The sequence below is a fragment of the Trypanosoma brucei genome, chromosome 2 (genome assembly GCF_000002445.2).
Source record: "Trypanosoma brucei brucei TREU927 chromosome 2, complete sequence".
NCBI lineage: Eukaryota > Euglenozoa > Kinetoplastea > Trypanosomatida > Trypanosomatidae > Trypanosoma > Trypanosoma brucei.
In genome coordinates this window covers 867,367-879,480 of record NC_005063.2, presented here as the reverse complement: position 1 = coordinate 879,480, position 12,114 = coordinate 867,367, and the positions used below count along the sequence as shown (strand labels likewise).

Genomic DNA, 12,114 nt, shown 5'->3' with positions numbered 1-12,114 from the left:
GCTGGGAGCTAGTAGCGGGAACCAATAAGAGAGATAAGTGCGGAAATATATCGACGGCAGTGACGGTGACGCTGAGTGGGGACTGAATGGCAAAGGGGTACTGTTCATGTGATGTTTATGAACGTACCACCTCTTCCGCTTTTGTGTCTCCTTCTCTCGCCTCACCAGATCACTCACCGTATTCATCTTCTGCTTATGTTCGCTTCTTGTTGTTGCACCCTGTTGCTCAGTGCTCGGTCACGCCATCCTCTTTGTTTGCATGGCTTTCCGTGACTCATTTGTATAATTTTCTTTTCACTTTTATATATTTTAGCTATTCGTCTTCCCCTCGTAGGGATAGTACGAGGGCCGAAAACGTAATTAAGGGGAGAAGCAAAACTAAGGCAGAAGTAAGGAGGGAGGGGGCACATTGTCCCACTCAGGGAGGCGTGTAAGTGGGGGACAAACTGGACAGTTATCTCTTGTTTGTTTTCGTAGTTTGTGTTGCCTGCTCTGTACCACTGAACATCATGACGTGTTCGGTGGTTCCACCTGAGCTTCGCTGTTTTCGGCACATATTGCATATCTACGCCCGCAACCTACCGCTAAAAAACGCCGGAGATGAACCGGGGGCACATGGCGAAAGCAAAGAAGCCCAGGAGAATGATCGGCGATGTATATCATCTTATTTTGTTATTAGTTCTGCTCCGAAGACCACAAACCAAAGAGGTTCAGAGGCCGCTGTTGATGCGGGTGTCGCTGAGAGGGCTTCCACCGATGGGGGTCGCTGCATTTACATGAGTGAGGTTCAGTGTGATACTCAGCATCCGGTGTGGCAGCATATTCCGGAATCGGTGCGGATGCAATTCGCAAGTCTGACGAAGTTTATCTTTTCTCTGTACTCCTGCACAACACATCTGAAAGATCCACGACCGGCACCTGATACGGATTTGCTTCTGTACGAGATGTTGGTGGAGACGTCCCATGTACAGTTTGTAGCACCGAGCATGACAGCCGCGGATGAGTTACCGCAACTGCCCTGTCATGTGGACAATGGGTTGCATTCTTTTGTCTTGTTACTGCGGTGTAGCGATGGTGTTTTCTTTCCGCTACACCAAGGCATGTGTGCGGAGCGGGAGGACTCTGCGGAAGCACAAATATCACTGTTCAAAATGGCGGCGCCAACTGCATGGGGAGCTGGTGGCTCGGTGACCTCATCTCATAACGAGACCCGCAACGGCGCGCTGCTGCGACGTATTGACAGTTTGAAGAATATGTCGGTCGGAGACCTGAAGGCCTGTTCGACAGGCACTTTGGCGTGGGTCTATTTGAACGAATTCGGCTCAGCAAGGGCTAAATTGCAGAAGGCACTCATGGACAAGGCTGATAAGTACGGCTATTTGGGAGGAGAGGGTGCGGTGGTGGGGGCGCAGCATGCCGTGCTGAAGGCGCGCTTGGAGAGTGCCCGCGAGAGGCAGCGATATGAACTTCTGTCCTTGGAGAAGCTGCGTAGAGAATATGCGGATGAACGGAGGGCCGCACTGTCACTATACACGCAACTGGAAACGGTAGAGCAAAAGTTGGATCAGGAAAGGATGGAACAGGAACTGTCCATCAGCACGGTGCAGGAGCAGGAGCGAAAACATGCCTCCCTTCGCACACAGCTTGGGCGGGCGAGGTACTACAGGGTGGTGGAGTTGCGGGAGCTGTTCCCCATCCGCTGCGCTGGTAACTCTCTCCACACCACGGCGGCCGGCACTGGGTATAGTATATGCGGGTTCCGCTTGCCAACACTCAACCAGTCAGAGGGGGTGTCAACCGAGTTGCTGCAGGAATGGGGTCTCTCTCTTGGTTGCGCGGCGCATCTCGTGGTTGCGTTGTCCACTCTTTACGGTTGTACTCTCCCACATCCGCTCTTAGTGTGTGGTGGGCGCAGCTACGTACTGCGACGGCCTGTTCTGTCACCTGAGGTGGTGTGCTCTCCTGGAAGTGGGACGGGTAGTGACGTACGATTGCCGTTGCATTGCTGTCGGCTAGCCGACCGGTCGATTATGGATGCGGCTGTGCTCTTACTTCTCTTAGATGTGGCCTCAGTAGCAAGGGAGGCTGGACAGGATGTCATCGCTACCCGTGCCGAGGAAGCCGCTAGGACAGTGGACGGCATAAAATTGCTGGGTGATATTTTGCAGGGTTTGCTTTTCCGTCCCCCAAGTCCAACAGGTTCTGCAGTAGCGTCTCCAAATGATCAAGGAGTGTGACAGCGCGCACGATAACGGAGTAAAGTTGCTTTAAGGGGACTCGGCCCCCACTAGTGGAAACGAATGCCGTTCCTGGCCTATTCGAAGATGGTACACGTAACATCCCATCACAAAGTGGTTGCAACATGTTTGCTCGGTTTATCTTGTTTCTTTGCGCCCATTTCCCCCTTCTGTCCCTATGCACGGATTTTGCCGTAACCCTTTTCTTTTCCATAATGCTCAACACTAGTCTAGGGCCGCCGTGCCTTTCGTCGTCGTGAAGTTGATGGACTTTATGAATACAAGCGAGACAGCATCTTCCGCAGCCCGCACCGCCGCTGTAGGCGCGATGACAACGGATGGTGTTTCTCGTCAGCTTCCTTCAGAGACACGGGTGGAAGTTCTGCAGCGCACACTACAACTTCTTAGACAGGAGATACTGGTGCCGTACTTTGAGCCTGTAGAACGACTGCGCGTTACGAACAACAGGGCCGCTTACGTACATGATATTGTAGATGCGCTGCACCGGAGCGCGTTTGGACGGGGCACCGAGGTGTGATGTTTACCAGGCGTTCTCGCTGTTTGTGACAGTTTTGCTGCCCGTTTTGTGGCTCACTTGTTTGCACCTAAGCACATATTCCACGGCTGTTGTTCGCTGGCGGAGAGCTCACTATAATTCCCGCCTCCGCCTTTTTTCTGTGGTGGTATCGTTCATTTCCTTTTTTTTGCTTTTTTGTTACCTTGTTGCAGCTGTTAATTTCTGTGCCGTGGGAGGAGGAGGAAGAGGAAGAGTGACTGATGGATGCTGAAGCCACCTTTTATCCGGCAGAGTGCTGTTGCGCACGCGCGTTGTGTTGTGCCGGTAGAGTATGGCATCGCCTTTAACCCTGAGGGTAGCAAACCCTCCCTGAAGTCGCACTTGTTCAGCGAGTTGTTTCACGTGACGAAGGGTCGGTCGGACGCAGCACTGTCGGTTTCTTTCTTTTTGTACAACTCCCTGCCGCTGCGTTCGCTTATACGCGAGGGAATATTGTGTGACATTATAGTCGCGACAGGGCTGGGCGCAAGCGCTGTGGCGGGTCTTTTAGACACTCCTCCCCCATTTCCTTTGGTTCCGGGTGGTGAGGAAAATACTCGTCATAAAGCCACCGCTACTTCAGAGGAGGGGGGATCCTGGCGGCTTCTCTGTGGCGTGCAAAGGGAGTATGCTCTGTTCGTGAGGGACATGGTTGGTGGATGCCGGTTAGGCCGCGGTTGGCATGCGGAACGGAGTGAAAAGAAGTACGAGTTCTTCTGGACAGTGCAAGAAACGTGGGATTGTGCAACAACAATTTTTACATACTGGTTGCGGCAAGATAATATTTTGAGTGTGCACCTTCTTTTGCCACTTGCCTGTGCTGCTGCAGCTGAGGACACCACTGGAGGTCCTTTGCGGAAGAGCATGCAGCTGTTGGTGAAACGTGGTGCACACGGAGGGGTGCTGTGGTTGTTGTGGCGGTGCGCGGTGAGCCCTGACGTTGAAAATACCGAGTTGCTAGAGTCCGCAACGGTGGAAGTGTGCCGGGCCCCAACTGGTTATCTTTTCCAATTCCCGAATGACGGCTCAGAGCTGGATGCATTGGATGGGTGCCTGTTTGGTGAGAACGAGAGAGAAGAGAGACTGCTTTTATCGTTACAAAATATTTTACCAATTTCCTGTATTCCTTCGGAGGCAGAGCGCTTTTCCCCTTTTTGGCGCTTGCTTCTTTTTGAGATGGTGCGTTACGCGCACTTTGTGCTTGCCCGTACGGACGTAGGAACTCGCACGAAGGTCGGCGCGTTGCAGTCGCTTCGCCGTACCATTTGTTCATTCCGTCGCCACGGCCGCGTACTACCAATTTTACTTCTTCACAGTGCCCTGGTATCTGCTTCTCACGCTTCCGTGCGGGGGGATGACGTCGCTGGCCTGGAATCTCCGCTTGTCTCTGCCGCAGCAGGGCGATTTGGGCCCTTGGTGTACAGAGAAGTGTTGTTGCTTGACGCCTACACTCTCATGACAGTTGGACACGTTGGTGAGACCGCCCCAGACGTTAACGCGTATGCGAAAGAGAAAACATCCTCTCTCCTGTCGCGTTGTGTTGCCCACCTTAACGCCCTGGAGCGGAGCGCGCCCGCCGTCGGCTGTGACCGTGATGCCATCGGTCTCCACCGCGGGGCGCGGGCAGTGGTTGATCGGCGCCTAAGGGAGGCTATTCGCATTTCCTTCAAGTTATTTCTACGCTGTGGCGCCTATGAAATCATTGAGAGGCATCTACACGACTGTCCATCATTGGGTGGTTCGTGGGAGGGCGGCAAAGCACTCGTGTTGTTGGGGAGGTATTCTGAGGCTGTGGAGGTTTTCACACATTTTTTACTGGGTGCGAGGCGGCACTTTGCTGCCGGCCTCCCTCACTACATCCGTGATTTGATGTTGGAAGCTGTGGAGGGGGCATCTAGGCGGTACTGCAGTGAATCAGGATTTGAGGAGGCTTTGGTGGGTATGTTCCGCTTGTACGACCTGACGCGAGCATGGAAATTTCCTATACCTCCGGCAGTCGCCTTTTCTGCAGTTGCCCATGGGTGTGCTGGTGCGAACGACAGTCATTTGGGATATGCTACGCCTTATGAATGCCTGCAGCTGCTTCACGCATTGCTGCACCGCCACACATCAGTGGAAACTTACCGAAGGGATGGACTCCTTTCGAAGGTTGTAGAATTGTACGTGCGTCTTCTTGGTGAATGCCGTTCCGGGGAAGCTACATCCGACCACTTCTGCCTCTTGTCTCTGTTGGATCGCGCGCACCCTGGGTTGGGTGCGCGTCGTATGGCCCTTCAGCACTTCCTTAGTTTGGGTTTCGTTGAAGGAATAAGCGTTGTACTCCTCGACGTGGTGGGCGCGCCTCGATGCCCCGTTACTCACCTAAGCCCACTGCACGAAATGCCACTCGCGTCATTGGAGTCGTTGAACCACCGTGTCACGACCACAGAAATGGGTGAGCACACGGACAAGGTGCTGAAAGCTGTGCAGAGTGCTTTAGAATTTCGACGGTACGTTGGGCGGCAGCGACAGCCGTGGAGGTGCCGGTCATGCACTCGATGGAACAGGAGGGGTGCCAGCACGTGTCAATACTGTGGTACGCTGGAGCTAGCAGTCATTCAATGCCGCGGCTGTGGGGGATTTTCTCCCAGTAACTTCCCTATTTGTCTTGTATGTGGAGCGGAAACATTGGAACGGGGAGCGGGTGTTGGATGTGACGCGCTTCCTCTTGATGGTTGCACCATCTTTCCACTACGACGCTGGCGCTGTGGTCGATGCAGCCACACAAACGAACCGCAACATTTATTCTACTGCGCACGGTGTGCATCCCCTCAGCCAACGATGGAAGAGGCCATGGCGCGAACTGCATTCGACTGCAGGGTTTGCGGACGGCACAATCCTCTTGGGATGCTCCGTCCTTGGTGTTCCCTTTGCGGGACATTGTGTACAGCTGCCGCTTCGGGTCCTCCAAAGACATTGTGGCGTTGTGTGGAGTGCCATACGGCTTGCCCATGGCTACTTACTCATTGTCACGGCTGTGGCGCCACCAAATCTGCGTCATTTACTCGCCTTGACACACCGTGGGCCACCCGACAATGCACTCGCTGTGGAGCAACATGCCCTGCGTGGAGTGTTGTCTGTCGTAGCTGCGAGGATGTGCTCGAGCCTACAGAGAGGGATCCAGGCCGACGTGACATTGATTTTACTGAGGGTGGGGTGGAGCCGGCATACACTTCGTGTCCACATTGCGGTAGCCTCTACGATGGTAAGGAGGCTGTGGCTTGTCCAACGTGCCATGCTCCTCGCCCACATACCGCTTGCACGCTTTGGGTTTGCCTGAAAAACAACTGTTTAGGCGTCAATTTGCGAAAAGGTAGTGGTGAGGGACTGTTAGCGTGCCTGCACTGTGGTGCTGCTCACGATGCCGTTGCTGTCGCTACTTATTATACAAATCCTCTTCGGTACCGAGAAATACGTTCGTGCACTGACATGCATCCCAGCGCTGCTGAACAGAAGGTTGGCGGGGCTGCGGTTGCGAGTGACCTACATCACACAGTCAAGGAAGTTGAAGACATTAGCGGCAGCGGGAACCACCCTGCGGGAGACGGCGACGGTGTCTCACCGGGTGGTGCTGAGGTTTGCTTACCCACTGCACTACTTTTTCCGCTGCCCTTAGGGCCATCCCCTTGCGCTTCATGTGGGACGTTTTTGCATTTGGAAAATCTAGCCGGTGTCTGTCCTGCATGTAACCACTGCAACCAACGACGGTCTTTGCCTTCCAGTGTGTGGCCGGCGGAGCAAGAGATAGTTCACCGTTTGAGGCTTAAGATAGTTCTCAACGCGGTCCGTCGCGCGGCGCATGGTGAGCTCTCCCCTTCGACCGCTTTGAAGTTACTTCGTTCCGCAGTCGCTGCACTACAGCGCGCAGAGGAGGCAGCGTTGCCCTGGCGTGGATGTGACCTTTCTCGAGGTTTGAGGTGCGGCATACGCCCACGGGTGCCAGTGTTGGAGGATGGCACAGTGCACAGTGCCGTAAGGAGCGTGGCGGAGATTATTCAGTTGGCTTGCTTGTTGGCGTTGGAAGGAAAGCCCAATAACGTTGTTGACGGCGTGCCGGTGGTTTCGTGGGCACACAAGAGGCCCTGGGTAGCTATTGCGCTGGATTTGGTCGATCTTATGAATCTCACGACCGACTATGACGAACTAGGTTTTGAGGTACTCTCACAGTTGTGCGAGCTCGTGCGACCTATGCAAAAGGCTCACATTTATCGTGAGACGCGTTGGGCGTACCTTCGATACATGAAATTGCCGCGTCAGTGGATTGTGAACGATGTTGTTTGCCCTGCTTGTCTACATCGGAAAGCGGTGCCCCGTGAGTCCCGAGTGGTGACAGAGGTGGTTGGGACGAATATGAATGATATCTGTAAGTGTAAAAGGCACACCACAGCCAATTCCGCCGCTAACAGTGGTGGTTCTAAATGCACAACCGCAGCAGGAGGTTTGTTGCCGCTGCATGAATGAATGGAGGTGTCTGTGTATGTGTGTGTGTGTGTGTGTGTGTGTGTGTGTGTGTGTGTGTGTGGACGCTTTCGGTTTATTCTTCACCAGAGTTGGCGCTTACGGTTATTATGGGGTGTTTGTGTGCGGCAAGTGGGGGAGAGCATTTGGGGTTAATAACAACATTGTTGTGGCGGTTGTATTGTATGTTAGATAGTGCCGAGTATTTGTCGTGTATGTCCCTTCTTCCCTCCTTTCATTTTTGCTGCGCGATTGCGTTACGCGATCCACCAGTATTAATAATAGTATCAAAGAAGAAACATTAGCAACAGACATCACCTATATTCAACAGTTTTGTACCTCTTTTCCCCTCCGACGTATTTTCTATGTCTCACATTCTTTTGTTGGGTGATTCTCTCACGGAGTGGGGCTTTGAGTGCGGGTGGGCGTCACGACTGAGCAACGTATACGTCCGCCGCGCAGACGTCATAAACCGTGGGTTGTGTGGTTACAACACTCGTTGGATTCTGAGCATACTGAAGAATGATGAGTCACGGCACCATTTACTTCCCGCGTACGCCCCACGTCCGCTGTTTATAACATTGTTGTTGGGTTCCAATGACTGTGCCACCGGTGGTCAGGCCGTACCGTTGCATGAATTCAAGAGTAACTTGAGGGCGATCATCGACTTGGTACGTAAACACGCTTCTCCTGTCGGCGGTATTTTTCTCATGACGCCACCACCTATAAATGTTGAAAAGTGGCATAAACGCCTGCAGCGGGAGTTTGGGGCAGACCCCAGCACCTGTGGCCGATCACTTGAAAGGGTCCTCAGTTATCGCGATGCGGTTTTGCAGGTCGGATGCGTGGAGAAAAAAGCGCACAATGACGTTCATGTCGTTGACCTGTACGAACGTTTTCTTGGAAAAGACGCTGAGTCGCCAAATGTAGCCAAAGGGCCGTGGTGCGATTACCTTTCTGATGGTCTTCACTTTAGTGAGACTGGAGGCGCTTTGGTGTTCGATGCCCTAATGAGCGCGATTGAGAGTTCACCCCACTCAGCTCAAATCATTCCAGGAAATGTGGCGACTCAACTTCCAGACTTCATGACGTTGATGAAATGAGAGTGGTGAAGTATATATATATATACGTGTGTGTGTGTTTGTGTATGTTTTAGGAGTTTCCTTCTTATTCCACAAACTTCGATACACGTAAAGAAGGAGAAATGGGTTGGGTTAGCGAGTGGCGCTTCTTGCCTTCATAGGACTCTCCGTCAGACAGAATGGTGTGGAGTAGCGTGGGAAATAGTTTACCCATTTTCTTTTTTAGCTCTGTGCTCAAGTAGGTAGGTATGTGTGTGTGTGTAAAAACGAAAGTACCTTGATTCCCTCAACTTTACATTCGCTAACTTGTTCACGTTCTCAGTTTTTTTTTTCATCCTAACTCCAACCATCCTCTGCTCTTGATGCTGACTCGGGGTGGAGAGACTGTTTTTAGGTGGTTTGCCTGGTAAAGTGAGTGCTGCACATTGCTTGAGCCCTCCCGTGTATTTTGACATGCGCATTGGAGGAAATGTCTAACCCCCGTCTCGTGCCAGCAGCACAACGCTGTTTAACTCCCCTCCTCTGCTTCGTACAGAGCACATGACATTATAAAAAGGCATCGCCTCCCCCCCTCCTCCAAAGTTCCCCTTTATGTTGTGCAAACGCGAAGGACACAAGGCACGGGGATAGCTGCAAAAAGAAAAAAAAAAGAAGTCTCAAAACTAGTAAAGGAGAGAAGTAAACGAGAAGGACGGTAAATGGCGAGGGTGGCCTCTGAAACCGTCTACTCGCTGTTGCTGTTATCAACGCGTGGCAGCGGCAGTGGCAGCAGTAAGCTTCATAATGCTGAATCACAACAATGTGAGAGAGTGTGTAACATAAAGGAAATATCTTGTTTTTTTTTTCAAATGGAATGGAGGGCAACTCATGTCCGTTACACAACATCAATATCTTAAAACTTGCCCCCTTTCCTTTCCTTTCATCTTTTTTTTTTTGACAAATGAAGAGTGATTACTCATATATAATTACTCAATTTATCCTTTGAGGAGTCATAGCCGTAAGTATGGGCACGACCGAGATAAAATGCGTAACGTCTTTCGAAGGTTTAATGCTCTTCAGAAGGTTTCCGAAGGATGTAACTGCGTTTGCACGTAACGTGGACAAAAGATAAGTTGATCTTCTCCAACGGCGCTGCCTTCGCCACGGGCACTTCCAACGTGTGGTGGTTGTACGACTTTTTCATAACGGTCCACATCTGACCCACGTTACTTCCAAGACGATGAGGTTATACAGCGTAGCGTAGTGCAATAAAGCGACATAGTAAGCAATGAATAATGGGGCGCGCACAATGATTTAGTGTACAGATGATGACTACAACAGTTTTGCACGTGATGAAGGATTTGTGCAAAAACTTCACTACTGTCGTAAAGGCTTGCCACTAGTTTTCTTCTCTTTCTTCCTTAAGGTTATTTTGACGAGTATGTACTTTACAGGAGTCTCTCAGCAAGCACGAAACAACGGACAATGTTTCGCAATTACGTGACAAATGTCGCTGACTGTCCAGCTGTGCTCCAGTACATAAACCATGCATGTAGCTGATATGTTATGCTGTATCTGCATATTTTTTTTCGTCTTTGCGAAGTGACGGTCGGTGTTGGTTCCGCTCCTCAACTAACGTGGATAATGAATAGGCGAGGATTTGGTTTTCATCACTCTCGAATGCTCCGGGTGACCTCGCACAGTAGGGTTGTACCAAACAAGAGTTGAATAATGTATATTCTTTCTGCTTTAGTTTCTCCACTATTGTATCAAATACGACGTGTACCTGTGCCTCACTAACCAATTTGTTGGGATATGTGATATGGCTGCTCTCTTCCATTATTATTTGTGTTATCCTTTTTCATGTTTCTTGTTTATTATCCTCGAGTGTATGTGTGATTATTTGATATCTTGTGTAACTCCTTTTTCTATTGTCACTGTTGCATTTCCCCTTTACTGACACGCTCTTCCCTCTTTCCCGCATATGTGTGTATTTGATAGACTCATAAGGAAACAACACTGACAATGAGCATGGACACCCGTATGGTGAATTTTGGTTTTACGCGTGCTGCTCTCCTGTGCGGTATTTTATTATTGCTAACTGCCGTGTGTCCGCTGCATGTGACTGCTGCTGATGATGATGATGGACGCGTGATTGTTAATGTGAAGGAGTATTTCTCTATGGACAATTTTGCATTTAGTCGTCACGAACGGTACATTGTTGGTTACGATAATGCTGAAGCATATTGTGTCGACAACGGTGCTGTGCTTCCTGCCGATCAAACGGAGGCGGCACACCAAAGTTTGCAGGATGCTATGAAGAGTGTAATTTTTGAGTTTGAGGCCGTCAGCTACCTTGGTGGAGATGCTGTGTACAGCAGTACAAGGGTATTTGAAGCTGATAAGCGTTGTAAGCCTGGAGACGCGGCATCTTCACGTCATTGTGTGTATCGTTGGAATAAGGGATTGTTTGCAAAGGCTTTGCCTGATGGTCACGGGGTGGCGTTCTGGCGTGGTTCATATGTCAAATACGCTTTTGCGGCCCCAATGAATGGTTACCCATCCTTTTGGGGTAGTGAATATCCCAAGAGTGGTCAGTTGTATACCCTTTCATGGTACCATGAACACGAAGATGTGACTACCTGGTACGATGGCAGGGAGGCTTCTGGGACTATCCGATGGACAAGTCAGAACTTTGAAACAAAGTCTCAAGACTACGTTGTTGTTTGCGAGGTCCACGATTCTATCAGCACGACGACAACAACTACAGCTGCACCTGCCTCAGGCGAAGTACCGGAACCAACTGTGACAAAGGATGAAGAAGTTACTGTGACAACTGCGTCATTGGAAGAGAGAAGTAATTGGCACATTATTCTCATAGCTCTAATTTCTGTTGTTTCCCTCATTGTGTTGCTGCTTTTCCTTTTACGTTGGTTCTGTGATTATAATGTTAAAAAGGAGATCATTCCCATGACGCTGCGTGAAGTTGTTGGAGAACCGTTGTTTGTCCTGGAGCCAACACCTTTTGCTCCCCCAGAGGGTTTTGATGCTCCTCCCTTAGCCCTGCAATATTATGGCTAAATGAGAACCAGTGAATAATATTAGCGTCACATCGTGTATCACATGGGTGGTGGTTGAGTGATGTTTAGGATCAAGTGGAGTAATGAATACTGTACCGCTTTCATCCTACGTTACGGACCGTCACAATTTCTAGCTTCGTGTATTGTTTCACTTCCTACTATTACTTTCAGTAGTGCTCAATACTCTCTTATATAATTATTACTTTTATGTTCCTAATATTAACGGTCTCCTTGTACCATGTTGGCTCTGCGAGGGACTTCCGATGTGTGGCATCACTTCCCTCCGACCACATCATTGTTCTTTTAGTGTGTGACCCATTGAACCATCTTTACTGTTTGATGTCCCATTGTTTCGTTGTTGTTAGTGTTGATTATTTATTTCGTGTGTGGGTGTCATGTTTAGTTCGCGTTATTTCATGTTTTACTTCCATGTATATGTGGGAGGCTTGTAGGTCCTCCCTGTTACGTGTGATGTATTGCTATACGTGTAACTTGCAGCACTTGATAATTTTAACAATCTATATGAGGTTACATTAAACGAGAGTTCCATAGTGTTCAATCCCTGAGTTATACTTGGCCCATTATGATAATAAATGTTTTGAGTACCTGTGTCTCACTAACCAATTTGTTGGGATATGTGATATGGCTGCTCTCTTCCATTATTATTTGTGTTATCCTTTTCA

General features: G+C 50.1%; 5 protein-coding genes across 5 annotated transcripts, besides 2 other annotated features; all 5 read left to right on the top strand.

Moving 5' to 3' along the window:
• Positions 1 to 12,114: part of a sequence feature (sequence corresponds to BAC RPCI93-30M24) that runs on past both edges of the window.
• Positions 510 to 2,237, top strand: Tb927.2.4970 (hypothetical protein, conserved; the record flags this gene model as incomplete). The annotated part of the gene is made up of 1 exon (XM_946580.1): positions 510 to 2,237. The coding sequence occupies one exon, from the start codon at positions 510 to 512 to the stop codon at positions 2,235 to 2,237; it is 1,728 nt and encodes a 575-aa protein (XP_951673.1).
• Tb927.2.4960 (hypothetical protein, conserved) lies at positions 2,503 to 2,775 on the top strand (the record flags this gene model as incomplete). The annotated part of the gene is made up of 1 exon (XM_946579.1): positions 2,503 to 2,775. The coding sequence occupies one exon, from the start codon at positions 2,503 to 2,505 to the stop codon at positions 2,773 to 2,775; it is 273 nt and encodes a 90-aa protein (XP_951672.1).
• Positions 3,019 to 7,293, top strand: Tb927.2.4950 (hypothetical protein, conserved; the record flags this gene model as incomplete). The annotated part of the gene is made up of 1 exon (XM_946578.1): positions 3,019 to 7,293. The coding sequence occupies one exon, from the start codon at positions 3,019 to 3,021 to the stop codon at positions 7,291 to 7,293; it is 4,275 nt and encodes a 1,424-aa protein (XP_951671.1).
• Positions 7,300 to 7,354: a microsatellite.
• Tb927.2.4930 (esterase, putative) lies at positions 7,656 to 8,393 on the top strand (the record flags this gene model as incomplete). Its single annotated transcript, XM_946577.1, has 1 exon — positions 7,656 to 8,393. One exon carries the CDS (start codon positions 7,656 to 7,658, stop codon positions 8,391 to 8,393), a length of 738 nt encoding a protein of 245 aa, XP_951670.1.
• Tb927.2.4920 (hypothetical protein, conserved) lies at positions 10,377 to 11,432 on the top strand (the record flags this gene model as incomplete). Its single annotated transcript, XM_946576.1, has 1 exon — positions 10,377 to 11,432. One exon carries the CDS (start codon positions 10,377 to 10,379, stop codon positions 11,430 to 11,432), a length of 1,056 nt encoding a protein of 351 aa, XP_951669.1.